General features: G+C 46.4%; 1 protein-coding gene across 1 annotated transcript; it reads right to left on the bottom strand.

Moving 5' to 3' along the window:
- Nucleotides 1-6,021: 6,021 nt before the first annotated feature.
- LOC119336448 (putative disease resistance protein RGA3) lies at nt 6,022-13,088 on the bottom strand. The gene is made up of 5 exons (XM_037608480.1): nt 12,849-13,088; nt 11,689-12,756; nt 7,777-9,886; nt 6,371-7,360; nt 6,022-6,270 (listed from the first exon to the last, which is right to left on the bottom strand). Exons 2-5 carry the CDS (start codon nt 12,736-12,738, stop codon nt 6,161-6,163), a joined length of 4,260 nt encoding a protein of 1,419 aa, XP_037464377.1. The 5' UTR covers nt 12,739-12,756; nt 12,849-13,088; the 3' UTR covers nt 6,022-6,160.
- Nucleotides 13,089-14,431: the final 1,343 nt, after the last annotated feature.

The raw sequence follows: 14,431 nt of genomic DNA, 5'->3' as shown, positions 1-14,431 counted from the left end.
TCCTCGTCGTAGGGAAGGGAGTGCATCTGGCCTGGAGCGGGGAAGATGCGCTCGTAGTTGGTGTAGATGTTGTAGACGGTGAAGAAGATGGCCTCGCAGCCGCACCAAAAGACTTGGCCGAGGAGCTCGCGCGCATCAAATGGGTTGGTGAAGGTGACCGTCAGCAGTAGGAGGATGCCGCCGCGGTCACGAACCTCGTTGAGGGTGAACATCCTCGGCGAGCCCCGTGGGAGGTGGGCATAGCCGGCTCTGAGGAAGGCGCGGGTGAGTTCGACGGAACCCCTCCACCTTGAAATAGCCCACACACGGAGCTCCCTCTCCACGAGCACGCCCGGTGGGTAGCGCAGCTCCGGCACCACAGGCGGACGGCTGAAGGTCGGCCCGTTGAACTGCATCTTCTTCACTTGGTCTCGCTTGGGGAGGGCTCGGTCGCTTGGGTGTTTGAAGTTGGAGAGGATCGGATCTGGCTTGTGGGTGGGAGAGGAAGAGAGGCACCCCATTTATAGGCCTGTGGGTGGGAGAGGAAGAGAGAAAGGATGAGAACGGTGCGTGTGTGAATCCGGACGCGTGTGTGTATCCGTTACGTTTTGCACACTTAAATTTTTGCACGAAAACGATGCATCTTTGACCGGGCAGTGCATGTGAACCGATGCCCTGAACCACCTAGCTCGCCTCGCTAGCCTAGCTCGCCTAGCGCGCCTCGCTCGCCTCACTCGCATGCATGCACGTCGCCGCCTCCCGCGCATGCGCAAACCCACGTAGCCGCCTCCATGCATGCAAGGCCTGGAAAGGCTGAGACGGGCTATTTACTGCAGTCTCAGGCCCAGACAACGAGACGGCCCAACGGTCCATCCAGCGCGCCCGATATTTGTTAAAAAAACAATCTCCCAGCCAATCAGATTGCATCTCGCGGATCGCCCCCCTCCTCCCCGCAGATTCCTTCTAGAAGGGTTAGATCGACGGCCCTTGATCACCGCTAGGGTTAGATGAACGGTCCTTATTCAGTGCTAGGGTTAGCGGGGTTTGGAAGTGGTTTGGAGCAGTCAAAGCTATGTTTGACCAGATTTCAAATGAGCATAATAAATTAAATAAAAATCAGAAAAATGAAAAACCTGCGCACATAGTCTTCTTATGTCATATACTAACGATTTAAGTTGATAAACAAGCTTTACATACATTTAAATGATAAGTTCATGTGTATTGTATGATATCTCGAGTATCTCAAACTCTCTTGTATGAAGTGAAGAGAAGTGTTTTGGGGAAATGAACATGAAAATTTCAAAAAACTCACCACAGCTTCATTTTGGAGTGACTAAGAAGGATCCAGGCTTAGTTTTTCATTTTGATGTTTTACACTTGTTTAAATCTTGGTCAAAGTTAAGTTTGACCAGAATTCAAATGAGCAAAACAAATTTAAAAAAAATCAAAAAATGGAAAAACCAGCGCACATAGTCTGTACATATAGAATATATGTGTAGGAAAGTTATTTGACTGATTTAGATAAGGTCGAAAAAAACCTTGCTTAGAAATGAGGCCGTTTACCCTACCTTTGGACCCCTCTTTTTAGCACATTTTTCATGAAAATTTCAAAAACCTCACCACAACTTCATTTTGGATTGACTAAGAAGTATCCAGGCTTAGTTTTTCATTTTGATGTTTTAGACTTGCTCATTGAAACATCATCCAACAGATATTTAAACATCATCCAACAGATATTTAAAAAAATCAAAAAAAGGAAAAACCATGTGCTCATTGAAACATCATCCAACAGATATTTAAACATCATGTCAAACATACTTCTAACATAGGTCCAACATCATCCAACAGAAATACAACATGTCAAGTGATAAATGTTTCATAATACAACATCATTCCTTATTCATAATGTTTCATAATTGTTCATAGATAGCGTTGGGGCTTCTGTCTGTTCCTTGAGCTTCTTGTCATCACTTTGCTCCTCGTGCACCTTGTGCTCATTGTTTCTTCTCTTCTTCTCTTGGTTGTCGGTACCTTACGTGTCTTCTTCAAACCTACCATAGAGTTGTGCAAAACATAAAGGGTCCAAACATAAACGGTAATGAGATCGTGTCAAGTGATAGATGTACAGTAGTATTTGACCCTTGCAAGATTTACATACCTAGCAGAACTCACAACAACAGAAGGTTGGTCACCATTTGGAGCCTCACTTGGATCATCATTTGGAGCCTCACTTGGATCACCATGATCACCATTTAGAGCCTCACTTGGATTACCATTTGGAGCCTCACTTGAATCCGGCTGTTGACCATCATTTTCATCATCTGTTGAGGCAACCGGCTGTTGACCAACATTTTCATCATCTGTTGAGGCAACCGGCTGCTGACCAACATTTTCATTGAAGCCTTCATCGAAACTCTCTCCGAATGCTGGATCTACTGTGTTATCACAATACTTACCGAAATGACCAGACCCACCACATCTTGTGCACTTACGCTTCCTCGCTCCAAGTCCAGCTCCTTCGCTGCGAGGTCTTATTCGACTCTTCCTTGGTCTACCTGCTGCTCTCTTCAGAACTGGAGCGCAAAGCTTGAATCCAGGGTCCACCATGTCCCATTGTTGTTTTCCCTCCATAGTAGGCAAGGCATAAGCATATGTGGCTTTGAACCTTGCAACAGAGTAGTAATCATGCACATACTGTTGTATGTTCCCTGCTGGACCTGGGAGAGAAGTGATGAAAAACAAGGCATGAATGCATGGCAACCCAGTTATCTGCCATTGCCTACAACTGCAAGTTCTAGCTTCTAAATCCACTGGATATCTCCATTCCCTCTTCTCTTTATCCAAATATGATATCTCTGCTGTGGTACCCGAGCAAAGCGTCATGTTCATTTCCAAGCCTATTGTCTTCTGCTTCAGTTCATTCATCACGGTAGGGATGATAATGTGGCCCATGAATTTTGCCTCGGCTATTCCTGCACGATAATGAAATTTCTGCATGTATTCTATCCTTATTCTGTCAAGCAAATCCACCACATAATGACCCTTTAGTTTCCGGATTGTTGAGTTGAAAGACTCTGCTAGATTATTGTGCACATAGTCAACTTTGCTCACTTCACTGAATTGGCTTCTGGCCCATAACTTAGAGTGGTGTGTTTCCAAGTATTCTTTCACTTTGGGATTCATGTATAACTGCCTCAAGTGGTAGTTGTGCTTCTTCACACTGCATGTCAAAGATGCTGGCCATAAATTGTCGGTATACACCTTTCCTTTGAATTTCTTCATGAAATTTGCAGCAAGGTGACGCATGCATTCCCTATGCTCTACTCCAGGGAACACATTGTCCACGGCCACTTCTAAACCTTTGCAGGCATCTGTATGAATGACCAACCCATTGGGATGTGCAATAGCCCGGCGGAGATTATGCAAAAACCAAGTCCAGCTCTCCTCAGACTCTGTCTCTAGCACACCATAGGCAACTGGAAATACAAAACTATGTGCATCAACTGCACAAGCTGCTACTAACTGTCCTTTAAACCTTCCTGTGAGAAAAGTGGCATCAATAGCCAAATAAGGCCTGCAGCCTGCCAAAAAACCCCGGCGACAAGCCTCAAAGCAGACAAAAACCCTTCTAAAACATTCCTTGGTCTTTGTCACTCCCCTGAATGTGTACTACACGGTGTGGTGATCAATATCTAAAATACTACCTGGGCTTGTCCTCTCCACTTCACCTTTGAATGAATACAACAATTGAAAACTTTCCTGCCAGTTACCATAAATAGAATCCATAGCATGTTGTTTACCATTGAACAACCTCATGTATGGTAAATCTATCTTGAACTTATCTTTGATGTTCTTCTGCAATTCCTTTGGACCCACTTGCTGGTTTTCTTTCACCCACTTTTTTACTTCTTCTGCCACCCATCTTGACTTGGCTCTACTGATTGTATCCTTCCTAAGGGTTGATTCCTGACATGTGTGCTTAAAAGGATTCACTTTGACCTGAACATTAGTGCTATTCCGCATTTTAGCTGCAAGCAGCCTCCATGGACAACCCTCAGTCGGACAGTGCACTCTGTAACGTACTTGATCGCTCTTGTCAACTTTGAAAGTACGTTCTACCTTGATGCAGTATGTCACAAGTGCATTTCTACACTCATTCATGGATGCAAAAACTGTACCTTCTTCCATTTGAGGGTTCAAAGGGTCCCATTGAACAGCTGCAAGGTCTTCGTCCTCACCCATCGCGTCATCATCCACACGGACTGCATTGTGAGCCTCATCTTGGTTTTCAGCCCTAGGTGCCCGTCGTAAATTCTGAATAACATCAGAATATAACTTCTCTTCATCAACCCCAGAATTGTAGCCATCAGGCTCCACTTCAAGGGGGACCCTACTGCTGTTGCCCACACTTGTCGAGCCACCACGTCGCCGTGCACCAACTGAACTGTTCTGGCTAGAGATGCCATTACGACGACTTGATTCTCCCCGAGATGATGCACCCGCCATCCTAGGTCCAAATGCCTGCTCAAGCACATCAACTTGCAGCCTCACATGGAAATTATCTTTCTCTTTATGCCTAATAAACATGGTAGCTAGCTCTTCATCATTACTAACTGTCACCCAATTCTTTCCCCCATCATAGTATTTGTAAACCACTTCATCAAGCAAACCCCAAGGATATTGGCTACAAATTACCTCCCCAAATTGTCTGAAACTCCAATTACTAGCCATTGGCAACCGATAATCAAAACCTCCTTGGTATTTCTTCTTATCCTTTGCATCGAACATGTACCGGTCCCTTCTAATGTGCACCATGAAAGCAAACCGCAACTCCATCCTAACCGGCGAAAAACAGAGACGCAATCAGCACACTAATTGGGCAAACCTACTCGAATCGAGTGTTCAAATGCACAACTAAGCTCAATCTAAACAAGAGGCGAGACTTATCCCTCGGGAACCCAGTCGTGGACGCGGCGGATCTCCGGCCCGATGCCTGCCTCGCCAAATACTCCGGGGTCGCCGCTGCTCTCCATTTCGCCCTAGGGTTCTTCCTCCTAGTTCAAATAGCTCCAGCAGCCCCCCACCTTTGAGCGCTCCGGCCGGGCGCACGGAAGGAGGCCACGCCGCGGGTCGAGCAGGTGGCGGGCGCCCCACCCGTGGCGTCGCAGGAAGGTGGTGGGCGTCACAATGAGCCGTGGAGCGTAGGCGCAGGGAGGTAGCGGCGGAGCAGGGCGTGCAGTTGGTGGCGGGGCAGGTGCTGGCCGCGGCGCAGGTGGCGGCGGCGGCGGCGCACGACAGCCGGCCGGGCGGATGGGTGTGAGCTAGAATGATTTGGGGATTTAGTTGCAGGGGCCTACATGTCAGCTCCAGACCCACGTCCACGCGGTCCCACGTGTAAGCTCCGGACCCACAACTACTAACGCCGGCGGACGGAATGGACTCAAATATGGCCGTTTGGCCTCGTCGTAGTTGCTGTGCACGGACTAGGGGCAAAACTGAGGACAATTTGCATCTGAGGGCAAAACTGAGCACATGGACACCACTGAGGGCAAAAGGATAATTAACCCTTAAGATTATCAAGGTTTTCCTGTGTCCAAATCATGCAATGATATTGAACGAATGAACACTCAAAGTTACAGCCATATGCAAATGTGTTTTGCTTGGCTTTCTTTTCTTTCTTTTTCTGAAAAGGAGAATACCTCCGGCCTCTGCATTAGTCGATGCATGCATCCATATTATTAAAAAGCGTAACAAAGTCTCACAATCCAAGTAGGCTCAAAATTCGAGCAAAAAAGGGAAATAAATCTGTAAAGCGCCACATCCGGCGATATATATAGAACCAGGTGTATTGATCAACTTAGCTTCTTTACTAACACACGTGTATCAATCTAACTACTCCCTTTGTCCCATAATGTAAGACGTTTTTTGACACTACACCAGTGTCAAAAAGCGTCTTACATTATGGGACGGAGGGAGTACTCTCTTTCTGAGTAATTTAACACGTGTGTCACCAACGGAGTGGCAGATTCCCACCGGCGTGAATTAGTGCCATGACAAAATACTGAACTAAGAAGAAAACCGCGACTTGAAGCAGTCAATAGCACACGAAAAAGAAGAGCAGCACTACAAACTGATACAGTGTAGAGTACGATCTGATCTCACCTCCCTAGCTAGCTAGCAATCAAGCATCTTCTCCTTCCCTCGATTGGTTGTCTGTCATCGGTGTGCTTCTACTACTGGTTCCGGGTGCAACTACTAGTGGTTCTTGTTCCTCTGCTGCCATTGTGTGTACTACTAACCAGACAGGTGAAATGTATAATCAAAAGGAGGGAACAAATAAAATAAACAGACAAGTGTTTGATCGAAATAATTAAGGGTCGAGTTATTTTACCTCCAGAGTCGATCAAGTGCTGGGCCAGTGCATCCCTCACCCCCACGGCATCCTCTTCTGCTACATGTCGCACTTGCTCACTGCGATTCTCCTCCAGATAGGCCGGGATACCTCCTCCCTCCTCCATGTCTATCACTATGTTATGCAACAGGCAGCACGTGCCGACTATTGACGGAAGATCATCTTGATTACTTGGATGCCAGCCTCCTCCCTGCAGGCACTTCCACGTGTCTTTCAACCTTGTCAACGCCCTCAGCGTGACTCCTGTAGCTGCAGAGTGCCTCCTGTTGAACTCCACTTTGGAGTCTGAGAGTGGGAGGCCGTCCTCCAATTGATAAGGTGTGAGGAGATAGGGACAAAGAGGGTATCCTGCATCACCAATGATGTATTCCCCAACTTCCGATTCATCTAATACCTTCAGCTTAATGCCATTCAGCCAAGCACCCTTCTCAAAGTACTTCGAGAGAGCCAAGAAATCATAGTCCAACCAAAGTTCTGTGAACCTCATATCTGGATCAATGAGAGCTTGCATTAGGACAACGCCATTCTCCTCATGGTCACGGTTTTGTGATCCAAATGTGATGTGATCTGTATGTACAACACCGCAGCAGTTTGGCAGGCCGTGGATCTTGTCAAATTTCTGCTTTATCTTGTCCATTTTAGAGGAGCCTGGCCAGCTACAATGGTGCAATGCTCGTTCACACATAGCCTCAACAAACACCTGAGTTACCACCGATACAGTTGACTCGGTCACACCAAGAGAGGACCCTATGGTAACGGGTGACTCACCAGACTTCAGCATTCTCAGAGCAATAGTTACTCTATCTTGCAAAGACAACACTCTCCCATCAACAAATGTGTGATCCCTTGCCATCATATCTTCAAAAAATGGGATCCTCACCAAGCTGCAGATGTAACTGAAGGTGGTGCTTCTCATTTTGTATGCAGACTCAAATCCTTGTGTATCCACCATACACGATGATAAGGTTTCTGCATGGATAGAAAATAAATATAACTGGTTACACAATCTCTAATTCACAAGGGATGAGCTAACATATTACTCTAGATTTGTTAAACTCGAGGTAAACTAGCAGAACAAGTAAAAAGACAAACACATAGTAACATATCTGAAGGAGGGAAACCAAATCAGAAAGTAACCATTAAACAACCCACGCGTACAGCTGGTGCTGTGTGACTAAGAATTAAGCTGCATGCCCAGTACAGTCATGTTTATATGTCATCTGAAACGACGTAATCATGTGAACAAAAAAGGTACGCCATATATTCAGTCATCATGCAGCGGCATATATGGATGAAAGGCAGGGGATAAGGTGAAACGGACTTATAAACTAGCAGAGTCCGAGTGCCCAAACAAATTAAGATAAAAATCGTATGTTTAAACTTACCTTCAAACACCGTAGAGCTGCTAATATTTGAATCGAACTTGCCAGTGTCTCCACTTGTGTATATCACGTACCATTTCCTTCCTCTAGCACGTGCATATGCCTTAACATGCTCGACATGCCTAAACTTATCCCACTCGAGACCAGATTGTCCCGCAGCTACTGAAGCGAGCAGCCATGGTCTGCAGAATAACTGCAAATGCATTGGCTTTATGTACTGCATGTATTCAGGAAGCTTTTCCATGGCGTAATCCTCCAGGACCAACCTCACAAGTGCAGGGATACACTCTAGAACCTTCAGCTTTGGGCACTTGGTGATAGTAAGCTTCTGCATATTGGGGAAATTGGTGATCCTCTTCAGGTCAGGGATTCCATGCACTCTAAGTTCAACAACAAATGGAAAATTCTCAAGGTAGCTGAGGTTCTGCACGTGGTCTATGACTAATTTTTTCAAAGCTCTCGCATTGGAGGCAAGGCCGGGAGGAACACAGGTCAATTTGCAATTATTGAGGGAAAGCTCCACCAAACACGGCATGGCTTGCACTTGCTCCTCCCACTCCCACTCCTCCCATTCCACCATTCCTTGTAACACCATCCTGTTTAACCTCGGAAATGGATCAATTACCGCCAGCAGGAATGCATTTCCAACAATCTTGATGCATGGAGCACGGTAGACCATAAGAGACTGCAGATAGGGGAGCTGACACAACCCATTGGGAAGTTGGGTGCAACAAGCCAGGCCATCAAACATTAGATTCTTCAAGTTGGTGAGGGGCACCATCGATGTGGACATCATCCAACTCGGGAGTTGCAGGCCAAAATACCCATCGACAACAAGATTTTCTACACTTGGTGGAGGGCGGAGTTCATCAAACACATTCTTGATTCGTCGCTTCTCTTCCTCAGAAGCACCTTCTTTCCCTTTGACCAATCCATCATCTCCTAGTCTACTGGTGCATACCAAAACAAGGTCAATAAGATGCATCTTCTCACCAAGCCTAGCATTGGCAGCAAACGAGGCAGTGGATACATTTTCCAATTGAATTAATCCAAGAAATCTCAGTTGGGAAAGAGGCCCCAACTCATTCAAACTGCACCAATCACCATCCATGTGGGCTCGAAACCCATCTAATCTCCTCATACTTGTGAGCCCACAGAACCCTCTAGGTATCATACTCACGCGCGGAAGATTGAGTAACCTCAGGCCAAGCTTCACAATGCTATGAGGAAGATTGACCAAATTTTCACATCCACCAAGGTTAAGGAATTGCAATAATTTCATCTTGCCAATGTTCCCTGGAAGTACAGATATATCAGTATCAAGTAGTGCCAAATATCTCAGGTGCTTGAGTTGATGAAGTGATTCAACCAATGCAGCCACATCTGCAAATTCTATATGTAGAGTCCGCAGACCAGAAAAAGTAAGCAATGAATCACCGGGCTTTATCTTGATCTGAATAGTTGAGATTAGTGTTCTCACTGATTGGTACTTCTGTAAAGATGTCCAGTCAAGTTCACCTGATTGTAGTTGATCGGTTGCTATAGACAACCGAAGAAACTTTTCTGAATGAAGTTTAGTAAGATTAACATTGTCTCCGTCTTGAACTACGAGTGCTTCATCTTTAGTCATATATTGAGCAAATGAGCGAACAATATCATGCATATTGCAACATGATTGATTAACATCAAATTTATCTGGCTCTATAAGGTTCCTAGATATCAACTCCTTGTAGTAATTTCCTCCCAATTCTTCTAAATCATTAGAGTTTCCATGAACAAATCCTTCGCTAATCCACATGGCCACAACTTGATGCACATTAAACTTTTTATTTTTAGGAAGAATAGAGTAGTATAGAAAGCACTGCTTCAGATAAGTAGGCATATCTTCATAGCTCAAGTATACTGCATGGTTGAGCTCTTGGGGCATTTTAGTTCTTGACCATTTAGAATCATAAAAAACCTGCTCCCAGTCGCGACGTAGCACCTCCCTTTTACGCAAGAGTCCTCCCATTACTTTGACCGCAAGTGGCAAACCACCACATTTTTGTATAATTTTCAATCCAATATCTTTTAGCTTGTTGATGTGGCCTTCATTTATCTTGCTTGAGATTACCTGCAAACATGCAGTTCAAGGGACCAATAAGGGTTAATTAACTATGAACCAAGCTCTTTGAAGACTCTCAAATTAATTTGCCTCTCAATAGATAAGAGGAATATTTGATATTTTTGGAGGAATAGGAGTATTTGATATAGCTATCCCTTTATCAAGGGTAAGTTTATCTAGGTAAAAATACTCAAAGTACAGAAAGTACTAGTCAAAAACAAAATGTTATAAATGTATTTACTTATCACCCACCTATATAACAAAGGTTCATGCAATGACTCTCATGTATAACTTACATAACTTATACCTAGAAAGCAATTTTTCTTCCATTCTGTTTTTTCAACATGAATTGTTCTTTCCAAAAAATTACTTTTGCACTATTCACTCATTGCTTTAACAGGAAATTATATTCTTAATTTAGGATTAACATATATTACATAGTTCATTATTTTAGAGTCACCTGAAATTATCCTATCTCTTAGTCACCTAAAATGCATAATACTACAACAAATATTGCATTGTAAATATTTTGTGTAATTTTTTTTACAAAACTATACTACAGCAGTTAGTCTAGTTAGATTTTGTTTTATATTATTTTGCTTCTATTGGTAGGGGTTCACCAAAATTGCTGTTTTCGATCTTAAAATAATTTTTCATTTCTATTATTTTCTATGGTAGTGGGTGAGTAGCTGAGCACTTGCATCTTCATTTAAGGTTGAGCGAAAGAGACTGAAAAATTAGCAACATTTTACTCACTACATGAATATACAAACCATATTTCTTCACTGGTAAAAATGATATTGACTAATTTCCAGTTTTTCTAATTATTAATCAAGTTGAGAGAAAACAAATGTCGTGTCATGTAGGCATAAATAGATTATGGAAAGCCGAATTGGCACTAGGGCATTTTTCCTTGTTCAGCACAATATGCTTCAATGGGATAATTATATAATTCAATATTTGTAAGAAGGTAATTGCACCGGTGTTCTTGCGGCGCTGTGCGACGGATTGAACACTCCCCGGCCCTAACCCTGTCCATGAAAACCGTTCCTATGTCTCGTCCTCTAGCGTTGCACTCGTATGTGTGAATAATACTCCACAATTCTAGGGATTCTTTACTAAAAAGCATCCCCGAGGCCTCACGCTACACGTGTGGACTCTGCGCCAAAAATGCACGCCGGCAGCAAGCCAACTAGCCATCTAAGCTGACTTGGTCTCGGTTTAACCCCTGGTGCTATATTTTGCCAAGTACTCTCTAGTACACTTATTTTGGAACGAATGGAGTAAATAGCTAGCGCACCACTTCTTTCAAAGTTTGGTGAGTAAAGTACACATTCATGCCAAGTTCAAGACCGTCGGTGCAATTACCTTATTTGCAAAACAACAAAGTTAATATTAGCGCCCTCAAAAAGAAAACAAAGTTAATATTAGCCATACAATATTATTGACAACAACTTACCATCCAAGAGGTAATAGTACTTACTCCCTTTGTAAACAAATATAAGAGCGTTTAGTGATCTAAACGCTCTTATATTTCTTTACGGAGGGAGTACAAGCGATTGGCTTATACGTAATTAATTGCACACTAGTATGGAAGCATCAAAAAAATTCTCCTAATTAACTACACTGTACTGTTAATAAGTACCCCCTCCGTCCGAAATTACTTGTCGCTCAAACGGAAGTATCTAGCACTAAGCACTATTTTAGTGTTAGATACATTTGTTTGAGCGACAAGTAATTCTAGACGAAGGTAGTACATGAATATAGATTATCCACTTTATTAAGACATCACTATTTAATTGCATACGGACCTGCTTCTTGAGCAATGACCAGGCGTCCTCAGGCGCTAACGTGTCGACGTAGTGGTAGGGCCATGTTGATGTCATCCCTCGGGCAACACATTCATCTCTAGTGGTGATGAGGACCCGGCTACCTGAAGCAACAGCATTGACTAAGGGTATTTTGAGCACACACTCCCAGGCTCCATTGTCCCACACATCATCCATTACCAGCAAGGTCTTGTGGTCCTTCAAGGCATGCATTAGGGCTCGGTGAAGAGCGTCCTTTGCATTTCCAGCCAGCTGGGCATTTCCATCGGCACCGATGATGGCTCTTCTCAGCAACTCAACCTCACTGAAATTTTGATTGACGCTCAACCATATCTTTTTACTGAACCCGCCTTGGATTGCCTCGTCATTGAAGACCTTCTGGGCAAGGGTGGTCTTGCCAATACCACCAACACCTACGATGGCAATCACCATGATGTCATCATTGACCTCCTTTCCATTCTGCATGATCTGGGCCACCAATGATCTTGTGTCTTCTTCGATCTTGTTCCCAACTACAGCCGACCGGTCAAAGTCCCCTGCCGTCTCCCGACTTGGATTACCATGGCGAGAGGCGTGGGCATTGCTGCTATGATCCTCATAAGACCTAATATTGATGAAGTTGAAAGCAAAACTCCGTGTGTTGATGTCGTCAAGCCTCTGGTTGAGCTTCTTGATGCGGGTGCCGATCTCATGAGCATGGAAGGGGTTCCGCATGCAAAAGAGCAAGGGATTAAGACATCCCGCATCTATGGTACTGGATGATCCATGCTCCATGGCCTTAAGCTGGCACAGGTCGAGGATGTCAGTAGCTTCGTACATGGCACGCTTGAGATGCCCCACCCACTCTCGGACAGTCTCGTCAGTGATGTTCCTCCTATCGGCGTCAGCGAGGATGTTCTTGAGGTCTCGGAGCCTGTCGCCCATCTTGTCAATCTCACCGGAGACGCCCAGCATAGTCCCCACTTCATCAGCTGCTACCTGCGCGAGCATGTCCACGAGATAGGAAGCAAACGCATCCAGCACAATCGCCATTGTTGTTGGCTAATTTTGCTGTAATGACAAAGGTAATGTCAAATTTAAGCAGCTTAGCTTTAGCTGGCTGTAAAGAGAGAGACAAATTACACTTGAACTTCCTCAACAACCTCTGAGATGGATGGACAACACCGATGGCGGAGATGGTGGGGAGAAGATGTGTTGATGTTCCGGCAGGTCACCTCCGGTAGCGGCAGCTCAGATCGTCATCCGGCCCGTCGCATCCAGGAGCAGCAGCTCAGCTCCTCCACCAGAACGCGGCCACTGGGCACGTCGTCTCCTTGCGCACCAGCTATGCTTCTCCTCCGGCACGTCTCCCCCGCATGGAGCTGCAGGAGGCAGCAGGTGCTCTCGGGCGAAGGCAAAAAGCAGTAGCGCAGCTGGGTCGAAGTGGACGGGGACGAGTGAGCGGTGAAGCGACGACGGCCATTGAACGGAGTAATAACAGTGGCAGACAGCTGCATTGGACGGGCAGGGCAAATTAAGTAATAATTTCGGCAGCCAATGTGCATCTAAACTTCTCAAGTAATGTTGGATGCAGCAGAAACATCCATGTGCATCTTGTTGCTGACCGTTGCTATCGTCATGAACTATGTTCGAGCAGCAGGTAGTTCATGATGCCCTTGACAATCCTTGTGTGTAAACTGTGTAAGAAGGATCATAATGATCACTGGTCAGTTCAGCAACAAGTTTGTGTAGTTACTATAATTTAGATATATGATTTATGTTTGCAGTTATATAATTCCTGTTATCAGCTTGTAATATATAATTTACATATAATTACTTCGAGAGAGAGAGAGAGAGAGAGAGAGAGACAGAGAGAGAGTTACACGCTCGCGACCCTCGCGTCGTCTCTCTGAGGCGACTCGAGGGTTCCCAACCCTAGCGCCGCCACCCCCCTTCCCCACTACTCCTTCCACTCCGCCGCCGCCTGAGGTGCGCCCCCGGCCCACGCGCGCGTCATCTATGATGGTGGCGGCGGGGATCTGTCTGCTCTGCATCTCGTGGAGGGCCTAGGGCACCGGAGCGGCGGCCCCGGATGGTGTGCCTGGCGTGGATCCCTCGGCAGGTGGCGCCGGTGGGCGCTGGATGGCTGTCCGAACCAGCAAACTGTGCCGGCGACAGGTGGCGCGACCGCATCGAGGCCACCCGTCCCTCCTACCTAGCTCCTCCGCGGGCACCCCCGTGACCCCCTACCATGGTAGCTGGCGCATATCTCCGCGAGGCCATCTGCAAACGCGCGCCCATCGAGGAGGGAGACCAAATCGACCCGCCGCCGAAGTCTAGGAAGCTCACCAGGGAGGCCCTCCCGGGCCGAGCGCCGCCGTCCAGGCGCAAGGGCCCGCCTAGACGAGGGACGCCCACCTCCACCGCTGCCGCGCCGCCCCCACACCATCACGCTCCGGCAAAAGGGCCGCCCGCGGCCCAGGCCGCCCGCAGCCCGCAGCATCAGGGGCGGATCCGGACGCGCCGTCACCACCCGCTGGCCTGCAGCACCCGCACTGCAGCGCCGCCACCCCCCACCAGCATAGCCACGGCAGAGGGCGGCCGCCCGCAGCCTAGTGCGCCCCCGACTGCGCCTCTTGGCTACCGGATCTGAGCGCCGCCGCCAGAGACGCGCACGCCATCCCCGGCCAGCACGAGCGCGCCACCACCGCGCCGCCTGTCCCGTCGCCAGCTTGCACCGCCGCCG

This window comes from Triticum dicoccoides, chromosome 7B (genome assembly GCF_002162155.2).
Source record: "Triticum dicoccoides isolate Atlit2015 ecotype Zavitan chromosome 7B, WEW_v2.0, whole genome shotgun sequence".
In the NCBI taxonomy this organism is placed as follows: Eukaryota; Viridiplantae; Streptophyta; class Magnoliopsida; order Poales; family Poaceae; genus Triticum; species Triticum dicoccoides.
The sequence above is the reverse complement of the archived record's forward strand: the minus strand, read 5'-3'. Positions and strand labels throughout refer to the sequence as shown.